Raw genomic sequence first — 14,804 nt, 5'->3', positions numbered from 1 at the left:
CCCTCTGTGTCGGCTCTTGCCGGGCTGGAGCCCCTTCTTCCCGCCGGATTCCTCTTCAGTTTCTCAGTCACATAAACGGGAGAATTCGGGAAAGTCCGGGGCGGCCTGGAAACTCGCCGTAAAGGAGCCTCACCAAGCCCGACAGGGCGAAAGTGTGCTGGGAGCCCTCCACGAAGGGCTGTCCGAAGAAGAGAAGAGATGGAGGATCTGCGGCTCCCTTACGCACATTGCACTTTTGCCTCTAGCCCCCACCGGCCAGCGCGCTCACATCTCCAGGCAACAGGCCTGTTGTCAAGGGGGAAGGGCGAAAACAGGCGGCAGGCCGCACGTGGGGTAGGGGTGAGGCTCCTTGCCGGGACCATCCGGCTCAGCGCCGGGGAGCCGCTCTCGGGAGCTGGGGCCGGGGGTGGGGGAGACGCGCTTCTTCCTTTCCCCAGCACCGAGGCCTGCGCACCTCCGACCGCTCTTTGGCACCGCGGGCACTTCCTGGAGCCAGGCTGAGGCCCAGCCTTCGCACTTGTGTGCACAAACCCTGCCCACTGACCTCTGGTGAATACCCAAATGGCTCTAATGATCTCTTGTGCTTCCTGCCACCCTCCCCCAACCCCAGTCGACCTCTGGCGACCCCCCTACAAGCCTTTGGGTGATACCTGGTAACTCTTACCGCCCCCTTTGACCTTGGGTGACTTCTTTTACCCCTCCAGACCGGCCGTCGTGACCCCCACAGCCTCCAGGCTGCCTCCTGGTGATTTTCACAAGTCCAAAGGACCCTTACGGACTAAAAAAGGCCCCTGGTTTTGCACTTTCCTTGGCGGAGGCCCGGTGGGGGAGCGGAGAGGGAAGGGGGTCGCCCCAGAAGTCAGGCAGGGCCCAATGGGGGAGCGCGAGCCCAGGCCAGCCTTGTGAGTGTGCGCGTGCAGGGCTAGCGTCTAGCGGCCCTCCCCCATGGTTCCCGGGGGCCGCCCTCGGTCACGTGGCCGGCGGGGCCGACAGGTAACTCGCCCAGAGAGGGCGGGGGCCGGTAGCCGCCCCGCCCCGCGGGGCGCCGCGGGCGGGTCTCAGCAGCGCCCACTGCGGCAGCCGGGCCGCAGGTGCCGCCCATAACACACGGTGTCCCGCCCAAGCCGATCCGCGTCTGCCGTCGGTCGGTGAGTGCGTGCGCTTCGTCGGTCCGCGTGCGTCTGTCTGGCCGAGCACCCCCTCCCTGTGCGGCCATGACTCCGCCGCCACCCCAGCCACCGCCCTCAGGCACGAACCCCGCCGCAGACTCCGCTGCCGACCCCCGTCCCGGGCCTGGACCCCTGGTCGTACTGTTCGGGGCCACGGCGGGTGCGCTGGGGCCGGACCTGGGCTCCGACGAGACCGACTTAATCCTCCTAGTCTGGCAAGTGGTGGAGCCGCGGAGCCGCCAGGTAGGGTGGAAAGAGGGCGGTGGGATCTCCAGGGAGCTTCAGGATCCGAGGGGCGCAGCGGCTGATCGGTTTTCCCCGCCGCTCGCAGGTGGGGACATTGCATAAGTCACTGGTGCGCGCCGAGGCGGCCGCACTGAGCCCGCAGTGCCGCGAGGCGAGCGGCCTGAGCGCCGACAGCCTGGCGCGGGCCGAGCCGCTGGACAAGGTGCTGCAGCAGGTGAGCGCTGGGGCCGGGGTGAATGGAGGCCCGGCCGGGCTGCAGGGACATTTCTCGGCGGGAGAGGCGGCAGGAGGCGAGGCCTGGCGCACCACAACCAACTGGCCGGGGCGGTAGGACAGGTTCCTGTTGTTTGAAACTTTCAGCGACTCCCGCGTGTGCGTGTGTCCGCGTGTGCCGGCCATTCCTAGGGGGGCGTCTTTTCAGACTTTCCAGTGGTCCACTCCTACTGAGGGGGTGGAGATGGAGGCTGCGAGACCCCTCCCAGAGTCCCCGGCCTGCGGGAGAGCTAGGCTGAGACGCCTCTGGGGACCTGCCCGGCCAGGTCTCCCAGAACAGCAGCCGGAAGCTGAAAGGGCCGAGGGGCCCAGACTTGGCCATAGGTCACGGTCCCTGCTGCCTGCATCCTCGGCCCACCCACCCGCCAGGGAGACGCTGGAGCAGGGGCGTAGGGCGGTTTCTGCCCAGGAGGCAGGCGCCGCCAGGTGTAAGCTGCTCGTCCTGGCCTGTCTCGGCCGGCTGGCCAGGCGTGGGCGCTGTCCGGACCCCGCCTGGAGGCTACCTGCCTCCTGAGTGCAAAGGCCTGGGGTGCCTCCCGGCCCTGGCTGAAGTGGGAGTCGGTTCCCTTTGCTGTTTTTCTTATCTTCATTACTGGGCTCACCCTGTGCCTGACTCTTGCGTGGAATGAGTGAAAGTGCTTTACTAGCACAAGTTCTTTCATCTTCCAACAACTCTGGTGGTTCCTGATGAGGAAACGGGCACAAAGATGTCGAACCTGAGTCTGTTCCAGAAGGACTCCCAAGGTAGCCCCCACTTGAGGAGTGTGCTGGGTTGCCTTGCTCTGTCAGCCTCAGATTGTAAAGCTGGGGTTAGGAGAGGTTCTTGGGCCTGTGGTTTGTGCTTGTACCAGTTCTCCAGCAGGGATAGAGGATGGGGGAGGGGCAGGGCAGCTTTCCGCCCCCTCTATGAGCAAACAACTCAGTGCCAGCCGGTCGATAAGATCTGGGTCAAAGCTCATGCTGCCCCTGGCGTCCAGGTGTGGAGCTCTGTCAGTTCTGTCCTTGGAGTTTCTCTGCCCCTCAGTTGGTCAGACCTAGGGGCGGGGCTGCCATTGACCATGAGCAGGCCGGGCCTCAGGCAGGACTGGGCCTCCCCCACCTGAGGGTGGTGCCTGGTCAGGGACAGGTTTAACCTGCTTTGCCCCGCCCTTTCCCACCTGGCTTGTCCTACTCCACCAGGTGTTTGCTCTGGCCCCATTCCAGACTCCTGGAGTGTGTGTGATGGGGGCTTGGGTGATATGTGACTGCTCCCATTTGGCCTGGAGAAGGTGACAGGGGACTGGGGGAGAAGGAGGACACAGAGCCAGGCCCAACAGGCATGGCCACCTCCTCCCCAGGCAGGGTAGGGCTGAACATCTGGCTGAACCAGCTTTGCAAGCCTGCGCCCTCCCTCCCCCTGCCTGCCTAGCTGTGAGTCCCTCTGTCTCTCTCCGCTCCCTATTCCTAGTTCTCACAGCTGGTGAGCGGGGATGTGGCTTTGCTGGGCGGGGGCCCCTACATGCTCTGCACTGATGGGCAGCAGCTGCTGCGACAGGTCCTGCACCCTGAGGCCTCCAGGAAGGTATGCCACCACTGAGGGCACAACAGGGGATAGGGTTCCTAGGACCCCTCTTGTCACGGGGGTGGGCAGGGCAGCTCAGTTCCCCCCATTCATCCCCATTCCCATGTGCCCCCAGAACCTGGTGCTCCCCGACACCTTCTTCTCCTTCTACGACCTCCGCAGAGAGTTCCACGTGCAGCACCCGAGCAGCCGCCCTGCCAGGGACCTCACTGTGGCCACCATGGCACAGGGTATCTGTGACCTAGCAGGATTAGGGTGGAGGGGCGGCTGTAGGCTGAATGTCTCTGAGTATGTGCATGCTGGTGGGTTGAATGAACACATGCAAGTTTACATTACCTGCTGAGTCCCTGACTGCATGTCTCTGTGCCTGTGCTGGGGCACATTTGGAATGTGGGCATATGTCTACATATGTCTGGGCTGGGGACCTTTAAGGGGATCCATGAGCCGGGCCAAAACAAATGTGTTTGCCAGGATTCTGCATGTGTCTATGTAGGGGACTTGAGCCTCGGTGGGACATGCTGGTTGCCCTCTCATGCTGGGATTTCCTCATTGTTAGTTCTCTGCTCATAGACTTGGGGCTGGAGACAGATGCCACAGAGGACGATTTTGGGGTGTGGGAAGTGAAGACAATGGTAGCTGTCATCCTCCACCTGCTTGATGGACCCAGTGGTAAGGTTCCTCTCACCACCTTTCACCTGTTCTCAGGGCTGGGTGACTGCCTGCCTATTACTTCCTCCAAGTTCCCCTCCCCACTTATCACCTCTGAGAGACCACAGGGTGAAAGCCCCTTTGTTACCTCCTCATCCCCCTCAACTGTCCTCTTTTTGCAGCGCTTGGTGGGGAGACCCCCCTCCACCAGACCCTGCTGACCCCCATGCCATCTCCTCTCAGGTCAACTGTTTTCGAAGCCCGAAGTGGTAAAGCAGAAATATGAGACAGGGCCTTGGTGAGTGAGGGGGCAGGGTTGGGGGTGACACCAGCTGGACAGCTCTGACTGAGCCCCGCCCCACAGCAGCAAGGCTGACGTGGTGGACAGCGAGACTGTGGTTCGGGCTCGCGGGCTGCCCTGGCAGTCATCAGACCAGGACGTGGCTAGATTCTTCAAAGGGCTCAATATTGCCAGGTGGGTACAGCAGCATGGGTGGACCCAGGAGGGCAGGCCTACCCAGGAGGCACTAACGCAGCACTGGCTCCACAGGGGTGGTGTAGCGCTGTGCCTCAATGCCCAGGGCCGCAGAAATGGTGAGGCCCTCATCCGTTTTGTGGACAGCGAGCAGCGGGACCTAGCACTGCAGAGACACAAGCACCACATGGGTGTCCGCTATATCGAGGTGGGGCTCTGGGCTTGGGAGCGGAGCGGGGCAGAGCTGAGGCCGGGCAAGCATGAAACTCATGGGCTGTTCCCACAGGTATATAAAGCAACAGGAGAGGAGTTTGTAAAGATCGCAGGGGGTGAGTGTGCTCCCAACAGCATCTAGATCCCCCTGATTCTTGATCCATGTCCTGCTTCCCCGACGCCCCTTGCCTTTCTGCTCCCCTGTGTGCTAGGTGTGGGTGGGTATTTGGAAGGGCACAAATGAAGTCAGTAGGTGACTCCCACGCCCCTCACCAAGGCACTTCACTAGAGGTGGCTCGTTTCCTGTCACGGGAAGACCAAGTGATCCTGCGGCTGCGGGGACTGCCCTTCTCGGCTGGGCCAGCAGATGTGCTAGGCTTCCTGGGGCCAGAGTGCCCAGTGACTGGGGGTGCCGAAGGGCTGCTCTTTGTGCGCCACCCTGACGGCCGGCCCACTGGTGATGCCTTTGCCCTCTTCGCCTGTGAGGAGCTGGCACAGGCTGCATTACGCAGGCATAAGGGCACGCTGGGTAAGCGATACATTGAACTCTTCCGGAGCACTGCAGCCGAGGTGCAGCAGGTGAGCCACCCAGGGCTCCCCCTACCCCCGTGTGCTTCTCCAGGGTGCCCCTTCCATGCCCTCCTTGGCCCTGCCCTACTTGGCATAACCAGCCTGCTGCTTCCTTCCTTACTAGGTCCTGAACCGCTATGCCTCCAGCCCACTCCTTCCCACACTGACTGCTCCACTGCTGCCCATCCCCTTCCCACTGGCAGCTGGGACCGGGAGAGACTGTGTACGCCTTCGAGGCCTGCCCTACACAGCCACCATCGAAGACATCCTAAGCTTTCTGGGGGAGGCAGCGGCTGACATTCGGCCCCACGGTGTGCACATGGTACTCAACCAGCAGGTAAAGCTGTGTCCAGTGGGGGAGCACACTTAGTTACAGAGGGGTGTGTGACTGGGAGGAAGGCATTTTTGCACACGACAGACTGCTTACAAGATGGTGTGCCCAGGGTCGGCCATCGGGTGATGCCTTCATCCAGATGACATCAGCAGAGCGGGCCCTAGCTGCTGCTCAGCGTTGCCATAAGAAAGCAATGAAGGAACGCTATGTGGAGGTGGTCCCCTGCTCCACAGAGGAGATGAGCCATGTCCTGATGGGGGGCACCTTGGGTCGCAGTGGCATGTCCCCTCCACCCTGCAAACTGCCCTGTGAGTGTCCCAGGGGGCTGGGGAAGAAGGAGGCATGTGGGGGCCAGGCTGTTATAACCCTCACTTTCTACGGTGGGGACTCCCTTCTGGCTGCCCCACCCAGGGCAGTGCTGGGCTCCCTGCAGATACGCTCTCTACTTCTGCCTCTAGGCCTCTCACCGCCCACCTACGCCACCTTCCAGGCCACCCCAACACTCATTCCCACTGAGACAGCAGCTCTGTATCCCTCTTCAGCACTGCTCCCAGCTGCCAGGGTGCCCGCTGCCCCCACCCCGGTTGCCTACTACCCAGGGCCAGCCACTCAACTCTACATGAACTACACAGCTTACTACCCCAGGTACCCTGCTGCTAAGATTACTTCACAGTCTTGCCCCCTTGTCCTGGTTTGGGGGAGGATCATGATCCCCTTCCTGGGCCAAATAACTCAAGGTCTGCTGGAACTTCAACTTTACTCTGAGACGACAAGGGAGTGACAGATGTGGGCTGACTGATGCCATCTACAAACTAGAACAGAGATGACTCTGTAGAGACAGGGGTATTAGGGAGGAGGAAATGAACCAAACACAAGGCAGAGGCAAGGGAAGAGGCAGGTAGGTCTTGGTCTAGGCCACAGGTGGCACTGCACTACTAAATCCCTGCCTTTCCCACCCTAGCCCCCCAGTCTCCCCCACCACTGTGGGCTACCTCACCACGCCCCCTGCTGCCCTGGCCTCTGCTCCCACCTCAGTGTTGTCCCAGCCAGGAGCCCTGGTCCGTATGCAGGGTGTCCCATACACAGCTGGTATGAAGGATCTGCTCAGCGTCTTCCAGGCCTACCAGGTGAGGTGTGGCTGGAGGGCTTGGGAACCTGGCTGAGCCTGGAGCTCCCCGCCTAAATATCTGTCACTTCTGCAGCTAGCCCCCGATGACTACACCAGTCTGATGCCTGTTGGTGACCCACCTCGCACTGTGCTACAGGCCCCCAAAGAATGGGTGTGTTTGTAGGTGAGGGAGCCAGGAGGTAAGAGCTGGCTGATGTCCTCAGCTAACGGGACTCTCCTGCATCCAGAGAACCAGGGCCCTCAACCTGGTAGCTTCTTTCTGGCTTCTCAGAATTCTCAGAAGGCCCCCAGAGGAGCTCAAGCCCCAGCTCCATCCCCCCTACTTATTACTCTGCCTGTTCACCCCAAAGATGATGGCTGGACCCTGAATGCAGGGCTGGGGGTGGAATGGCACTACCCTGCTCCCAGTGGTCTGATCTGGGCCTTTTAAGTAGCAGAGAGCCTTTGTTCTGTTCAGGCTATGGTCCATGCCTACAGATTCCATAGGGCTGATGTCCATAGCAGGCTTGCTTGCTTTTTAAAAAATGTAAACCCTGGTGCCTTTAGCGTATGACTCCAGGGAGCTTCTGAGTAAAGATCCCAATGTTCTACCTTCCCCTGTCCCTTCTGGTGGGGGGCAGGGTGGCAGAGAGCGCTGGCCCCAGTCCCCAGGATACTGACCTCCGTGGTCACATTGTGCCAGTGGTGGTCCCACCTAAGGATGCTAACCCCCCTCTAGCGTGACACAAAGAATAACAGATGGCAAAAATCACAGGCTGTTTTGATGGACTGTACTGCAATATCCCCAGAGGACAATAGGGGGCAGGAGGCCCTCACACAAAAACTCAGGCTTGACTTTTAAAGGGACTTCTGCCTACTTTTCATGCACACCTTGGGCAGGTCAGTTGTCCTGAACTCAGCAGACACCTTGGAATGTCCTTTGCACCCATTAGAGGGTGCTGAACTGAAGCTTCGGAAGGAATTTGGAACTCTACCCTCTCCTCCGTAAAATAAACAAAGGTTCCCAACCAAGTGGACTTTTTAAAAGCCAAAGTGCCCTTCACTTTGGCACAGAGTGAGGGGCTCCACACCAGCCCCATGCAGAGGAACACTCAGGCAGATTTCAAGGAGACTGTTGACCTGTCACCGTTTATTATTTCAGCACTGTAACTGAGGAGCCTGAATTGCTGGCTCTTCTTCCCTTTGTATTTGTGTAAGGAGCACTGTACTCCTATAAAAGGTTTTAAAATACAAAATGTACAAGAAAACACAATCTCAAGTGCTGTAAACATAACTGAGAATCAGTTCCTTAATTGAACATCATCCATTTTATAAAATACAAGGTTTCAACTTGAACCCAATCTGAGCCTTACAGATGACCATCTGTTCTGAGTATCAAAAACAGGGCATTACAGCCAGACTCAGCAGAGCTCTGGTGATAGTGGCTAACCCTGGGCAGGGGTGGGTTGCACCCCGGGCAGCAGCACCACACCTGAACCCAAAGACATCTGTTCCTAGCTGTTTTCAGCCATGTTTCTCTGTGCATCTCCAGTAAGCAGAAGGCTGCTCATCCCATTCTTCAACCCAAGATATTGCATGGGTTGGAGGGGGAAGAGGTGGGTCCTAGCACATGCCCAGTTGCTCAGTGTTGTTACTAGAAATCAATTTGCATAGTCCAATGGATGTGTGCTGTAACACCACTATGTTGCACAAAAATTAAGGTATTTATCTACAAAACCAAAAAATACTGTCTTTTACACCAAAGCTTTTACAAAGCTGATACAAAACTGCTTACATAGTATACAAAGCTCTATTTTAAAATTTAATTTTTATTTTAAATAGGAAAGAGCATTTCTAGTGCTACAGGCATCAAGGTATTTAAAAGGCATCAAAATTTGGTGCATAGCAACTCTGTATCATAGAGGCTTTTATTCTTGAGGGCAGCAGAGCACCCCCAAAGGGTCTTGCAAGGGAAGCTCTTGCAAGAACCCCATGTGAGGCAGCTACACCAGGGGCAAGAGAGTGGAGGCAAGTCTGGCCAACTCTCTGGAACTTCACCTCAAGGCGGCCAGCCGCCGCAACCCCTCCAAAGGAAACTCTGGGCTTCCAACCACAGGCCCTGAAGCAAATCTCACTATCCACACTGTGACACAAAACTCACTTTCAAAGAAAATGTGACAACACCAGGCTCCAAGAAGGACTAGAGTGATTTGCTGAAGTACAGGCATTTTTTTCTAACTAATTTTAGGGAGAAATCTAAAACATCATGGCTTAAAGGAAAAAAAAAAAAAAGACCATACTTCCTCATTCTGGGTCAATAGCTCCTAACTGGTTGACTAGAGGTGGTAGGCAATGAGCTGGCTCCCTCCACCCAGGCCTCACTTGGCCTCAGTAGACAGTCCTGGCATCTAGGACCCACAATCCCCTGGAATAATAGCATCAAGCCTTTGACCAGCCCAGCACACTGTCTTACATGTAGGCACTCAGAAAATTTGCTTCCTGAATAAAAGTACATTTCATTTGAAAACATACTGCAAACTTCAGGGGTGTTGAAGTAGGCCCAGGCCTTGGAACGGGAAACTAATCCCATTAAGGGGAGGGGTAAGGGCAGGGTTTGAAAAAAAGCACCCAAGTCGGGCACCTCCTTTGGTAGACAGCAGGCTGGAGTTTCTTGCTGGCCCCGCCTTGGGCACCAGCCTTACCAGCAGCAGCACCAGGGCATCTTTGGTGTGGAGGGTCAGGTTTAGAATGCTATCTCATTTTTGGAATTGCCTCAAAGCCTTTTAGAAAAAGGCTATTTTTTAGGCCAGGCAGATGGGAGGGTAGGCCAGAATCATTTTAGGCTGTAAACAGAATGAGGGAAAAGCCTTCCATGCCAGTGTAAATCTTAAAAGCGTCCCATCTGGAATCCTGAATGTTCTCTGCTCCTGTCTTGAAGCATAGCTCATTTGTACTTAGCTTCTGACACAGCCTGGCCTCTAGAGATAAGCTAGAAGCAGCAAAGTTGCCTAAACAAATCATCACAAGATTGTGGCAGCCAAATGCAGATGCTTCCACTTGGAAAAGGTCTGGGACCAGAGGACCCAAAAAGGAAGAGTACTCCACAGTCTACCTGTTTGTAGGATGGCAGGAAATTAAAGCTACCAAGCTAAGAAACCCCACCTTTCAAAGTTCCCTTACATGTAGTTATCTTACCCAAGGCCCTGAGGGAAAAAAGCAATTTCAACATGGAGACAGCATGGAGAGATTGCAGGAAGATTACCTAGAAAGTTACGAAAATGCTATGCTCTGGAATGTCATTTTATATTCCAACACTTCAGTGATTGGAATGGTGTCATTTTATCTAACAGTTTACTTTTATAAAGAGGTATGAGCTACATTTGGCTTTACTTCCTATGAATCTATGAAAGGCTTCAGGACACATGCTGAGTTTCCGAGGCATAGGTGTGGGCTTGGGGGAATAATTTTTTTTAATGTTTGCCTCTGGAAGGTTTTATCAAAAGTTTCTACTTTAAAAATATCATCAAAGCTAAAGAGTCCTTCAAATGACAATAAAGCAGTACAAATCACCAATCCTAGCTAAGCAACCAGATCACCTGCAAAAGCAGCACCTCTGAAATGGAGAGCCTGCTGCATTCACACTCAAAGCACCCATCATATAAAAGTATCCTATTTAAATATAAAAAGCAAAGCTCATTTCCCCAAAGATCAGACAGGCTGTGCTGCTCCTGTTCTTTTAAAAAATCTACCCAAGGCCTGAGTTGGAGGAATGCTGCTTTCCCCACATATGGTGATCCCAACTCCTGGCTCCATCCTGAAGGTTGCAGAGTTGGAAGCCCAAGGTCCAAAGAGAGAAACATGCTGAGAAGTACATGAAGGTGGACACAAGGCTGCAGTGAGCACTGTTAGAGCCCGTCGGATCTTCCTAAATCCAGGGAATCAGGACCTGGGAGGGGAGCCTGCCTGCTCGCCCCTGTTCCTTGGGAAACAGAAATCTGGGACATGTCTCTCCCAATTACCTCGTTCACTGAAAAACAAGAAAGGGAAGAGTGATTAGTGACCTCTGTGTGACTGACCATATGATGCTCAATGCCAAGCACTATTTCAAAGACATTTTTTCCCTTTTCATCGCTTTCTATAAAGATAAAGGCAGTGCTTGAAGTCTGCTCTTGAACTGGATGGCAACATCACTCCTAAAGTTGTTCCAGACCCGCCCCCTTCTCTACCTTTCAGTTCAATTTTCTTTGGGAAGGGGAATGGCTGAGGAAAAAGGTAAACGTTCTTACCCTCACTCTAAAGGCTCTTGCTCTAGCAGAAGATAGGATACTTTTGAAATGTGTTCACCTTAATCTAACTTTTCCTTAATTTCATCCCTTTAGGAGAGTTTTCCCTTTCTGATTCCTGCACTGCACCTGTATATAAAGTAAATGAAAATAAATGCTTTGATGAGAGTAAACCATTGAGATTTGGGGGTTATTTTGTTACCCTATGCTAATGCAAACATCCTTTATCACGTGGGGGCATTTGTATTATTTCTGATCCTTTCAGAAAAGGCTCTTGATTTTGTTGGTTTCTATGATGTGCCAAGCACCTCAGGAAGCACAGTCTTCTGTGAGGTCCAGTGCAAAGAGTTTTAATCTTAAGGAACCAACATAGACGGGAACACCCCAAATAAGAAACTTTAGTTCTCTCACCATGAGAACTCTTCGCTTTGAAATGAAAATTCTTTGCTTTATCAACTAAAGATTCTATACTAATTCCACTCTTAGGAATATACTCAAGAGAACTGAAAACATACATCCACATAAAAACTTGTACTCAAATGTTCATACCAGCATTACTCATAATAGCTCCAAAGTGGAAATAACCCAAACGTCTACCATTAATGAATGAATAAACAAAATGTGGTCTATTCCACAAAATGAAATATTATTCAGTCTTAAAAAAAGAATGAAGTTCTAATACATGCTACAACATGGATGAACCTTGAAAACATTATGCTAAGTGAAAGAAGCCAAACACAAAAGGTCATATATTGTTTGATTCCATTTATATAAAATGGCCAGAACTGACAGAAAATAAATAGGTGGTTGCCAGGAGTAATGGGAAGGAAGGAATGGGGAGTGACTGCTCAGGGGTATGGGGTTTCTTTCTGGAGTAATGAAAATGTTTAAAAATTAGATACTGATGATGGTTGCACAACTCTATGAATATACTAAAAAACCAATGAATTGTGTATTTTCAAGGATGAATTTTATAGTAATGAATTATATCTCAATACAGCTGTTATAAACAAAAATAGACCAAGACAAAAAAAATCTCTATAATTAGCATTTGAAGTGATCATAGAGCAAAGGAGACACTAATGATTGTTTAAGAAATCTTCAAGGACTTCCCTGGTGGTGCAGTGGTTAAGAATCCGCCTGCCAATGCAGGGGACACAGGTTCAATCCCTGGTGCGGGAAGATCCCACATGCCGTGGAGCAACTAAGCCTGTGCGCCACAACTACTGAGCCTGCACTCTAGAGCCCACGTGCCACAACTATTGAAGCCCGTGTGCCTAGAGCCCATGCTCCGCAACAAAAGAAGCCACCACAATGAGAAGCCCATGCACTGCAACAAAGAGTAGCCCCCACTTGCCGTAACTAGAGAGAAAGCCCACGTGCAGCAACAGAGACCCAATGCAGCCAAAAAAAAAAAAAAAGAAAAGATTAAAAAAAGGAAAAGAGGACTTCCCTGGTGGCGCAGTGGTTAAGAATCTGCCTGCCAATGCAGGGGACACAGGTTCGTGCCCTGGTCCGGGAAGATGCCACATGCCGTGGAGCAACTAAGCCCGTGCGCCACAACTACTGAGCCTGCACTCTAGAGCCCACGTGCCACAACTACTGAGCCTGTGTGCCACAACTACTGAAGCCCACGTGCCTAGAGCCCATGCTCCGCAACAACAGAAGCCACTGCAGTGAGAAGCCTGCCCACCGCAACGAAGAGTAGCCCCCACTCGCCACAACTAGAGAAAGCCCGTGCAGCAACGAAGACCCAGCACAGCCAAAAATAAATTAATTAATTAAAAAAAAAGAAAAGAAATGGCTTCAAACCCCTTAAAAAATCTTCAAATATTAACATCTAATCTTTTTATTGTTTAGGTAGTTAAGAAAAAAATTCTTCAAACTCATATACTCATCATGGCTATAAGGAGAATGGAACTAACATTCGCTCCACAAATATTTATTGAGTATCCATGGGTTAACTTTAGAGTTGAAATTTATATCTTATTTCAGTTAATCTTCACAGCATTTTAAGATCACTATTACCCCACTTTACAGATCAGTTAACAGAGGCTTTGCCAGTTCACACAATTTTCTTAGTAAATGGTAGAATCAGTTTCAAAACACCTGTTCAACTTCTTGAAGGCCAAAAGAGTAGAAGAGCATGGAAATCATTTAGACAAAGATAATGCAAAGGACCTGGACATGTGTGGTGCTCACAGTGAGTCTGGTGATGGTAAGAAGAGGGAAAGAGGAAAGGACTGATTCGCCACTACCACCAACGTTTCAAGTCTAGGAAGAATAGCGCTGTCACTACTGGAAATAAGCTGAGGAGGAATTTAGAGGAGGAAGGTGGTAGGTTAGGTCTGGAATTGGATTTGGAAATTAGAACATCCAAATGGAAAAATCTTATGGGTAAGGGACTACACTCAATGGTCAGAGCAAGAAGAGATGTATGTACCTTCTTACTAGAGACCTGGAAGTATGGGAGCAGTTTCATAGTTCCACTGAGGAGCAAAAGGCTGAAGAAAAAAAGAGTGGGAGTAGCCTTGTGATCTGATGAGAAAATAGGACCTGGGAAAGCAAATATATAAGCAAAGGAATGGCCTGGAAATTAGGTTTGGCTTGAATACAGGCTCTGCCACTAATTCCATGTGTGTCCTTGGACAAATTACTTCATATATCTAAGACTCCCATTTCCTTAGCTATACAATGATGGTGTTAAACTAATAAGGTCTCTTTAACTGTAGAAGTCTGTGATTTGTCATCAGACAAATTTTCAAGTGGCAGTACTCAGAAGGGCAAAGAAGTGAAGGATAAAAATTTGGCTTGACTGTGGTTAGTATTTAATGTAGAATAGTAAAGAAGTGGGACTAGTAAAGCAATTATACTCCAATAAAGATGTTAAAAAAATTTTTTTTTTTAAAGTGAGGCAAAGAAGTAGGACTAGAAGCTAAAGGAATCTAACTACAAAAGGATGAAGATTAAGCAGTGTTGGCTAGCTCTAATAATCACTAACTGAGATCAATTTTTGAAGGTCATTGGTACAGACTTATGAAGGTCTTTGTCAGATAGAGGATGCTTTTCAAGTAAATTTTCCAGGCTAGGATTTATTGACCATTCATGATGGTTTGCAAAGAAGGATGGAATTAATCTAAACTGACTCCTGACTGCTAGAAATAACTCACTGAAATAGTTTCTATGTAAATGAAAAGTTATGGGGATGCTCTGCATGACAATACATTTTCTCTTCAGTTTCCTCATAAGTATAATGGAGATTTTTGAAAAATCTCTTATATAGTAAATAAAGGGACATAAATAGACAAGGCAGCCTTTGGCACCTCTGTCATAACAAGGGAGCAGTGTTTTCAGTGTAGAGTCTATGTGTGGGTCTATGGGGTAGTCTCGTGCTAAGGAAGAGCACAAGGATGGCCCGTGATCTCTCTGCACGGCCTCTAACACTACTCATGGCATTAGATTATCAGTAGGCATCAGTATTATCTGTCTCTTGAATAGCCTGTGAACTCCTGAAGGACAAGGACTTTACTACCGAGGAAACATCAATTTCTGATGACTGAATAAATGGATCATAATTCAGTACAATTACTTGGAAGCTATTTGGAATAGTACCCTGAAAGTTCATTAGGTGGTGGGGCTGGAAAGGGACCAGAGAATGTTATTAAGACTAACACAAGGCATCTGATTTTGATTTTGGCAGTATCTATTTTAAACAGGTCTCACAGCAGCAGTGGCAAAAAGCCAAATATAGAATCAAGTACCCAGCTCACATTCAAGTCATCTTTCCTGTCGCTTATTCCTTCCAAAGACGGTAACTTCAGAGATGTTCCAGGCTGCCATTAAACACACCTTTTTCAAATCTTGTCTCATTGTTCAAGTTTTAAAACAAGATGATTAAAAATGGTGCTTTATCATCATCGAAAA

General features: G+C 51.4%; 2 protein-coding genes across 17 annotated transcripts in view; one reads left to right on the top strand and one right to left on the bottom strand.

Moving 5' to 3' along the window:
• Positions 1 to 721: 721 nt before the first annotated feature.
• On the top strand, positions 722 to 14,779 carry ESRP2 (epithelial splicing regulatory protein 2). 13 transcript variants are annotated; one of them, XR_005017528.1, is made up of 16 exons: positions 726 to 1,412; positions 1,501 to 1,629; positions 3,136 to 3,249; positions 3,365 to 3,479; positions 3,820 to 3,918; positions 4,141 to 4,195; positions 4,262 to 4,372; positions 4,448 to 4,580; positions 4,659 to 4,701; positions 4,863 to 5,164; positions 5,280 to 5,492; positions 5,599 to 5,797; positions 5,948 to 6,134; positions 6,451 to 6,616; positions 10,741 to 10,869; positions 10,977 to 11,434. XR_005017528.1 is itself a non-coding variant. In XM_036834537.1 (16 exons), the coding sequence occupies exons 1-15, from the start codon at positions 1,215 to 1,217 to the stop codon at positions 6,779 to 6,781; spliced, it is 2,154 nt and encodes a 717-aa protein (XP_036690432.1). In that variant the 5' UTR covers positions 726 to 1,214; the 3' UTR covers positions 6,782 to 6,797; positions 14,597 to 14,779. The 13 variants fall into 13 exon arrangements, 12 of the variants coding, with proteins under 12 accessions (XP_036690441.1, XP_036690437.1, XP_036690436.1 ...); XM_036834537.1 differs by lacking the exons at positions 10,741 to 10,869; positions 10,977 to 11,434 and adding exons at positions 6,692 to 6,797; positions 14,597 to 14,779; XM_036834538.1 differs by lacking the exon at positions 10,741 to 10,869 and adding an exon at positions 6,692 to 6,797.
• NFATC3 (nuclear factor of activated T cells 3) overlaps positions 7,728 to 14,804 on the bottom strand; it is a 134,549-nt gene continuing 127,472 nt past the window's right edge. For 3 of the 4 annotated variants that reach the window (XM_036834530.1, XM_036834532.1, XM_036834533.1), the window contains one exon: positions 7,728 to 10,624. In XM_036834530.1, the coding sequence (XP_036690425.1) occupies positions 10,503 to 10,624 (122 nt within the window). In that variant the 3' untranslated portion in view covers positions 7,728 to 10,502. The remainder of the gene's footprint in view (positions 10,625 to 14,804) is intronic. The other variant, XM_036834531.1, reaches the window with a different exon arrangement.

This window comes from Balaenoptera musculus, chromosome 19 (assembly GCF_009873245.2).
Source record: "Balaenoptera musculus isolate JJ_BM4_2016_0621 chromosome 19, mBalMus1.pri.v3, whole genome shotgun sequence".
Classification (NCBI taxonomy): domain Eukaryota; kingdom Metazoa; phylum Chordata; class Mammalia; order Artiodactyla; family Balaenopteridae; genus Balaenoptera; species Balaenoptera musculus.
Note: the sequence above shows the minus strand (reverse complement) of the source record. Positions and strands in the feature narration are given on the sequence as shown.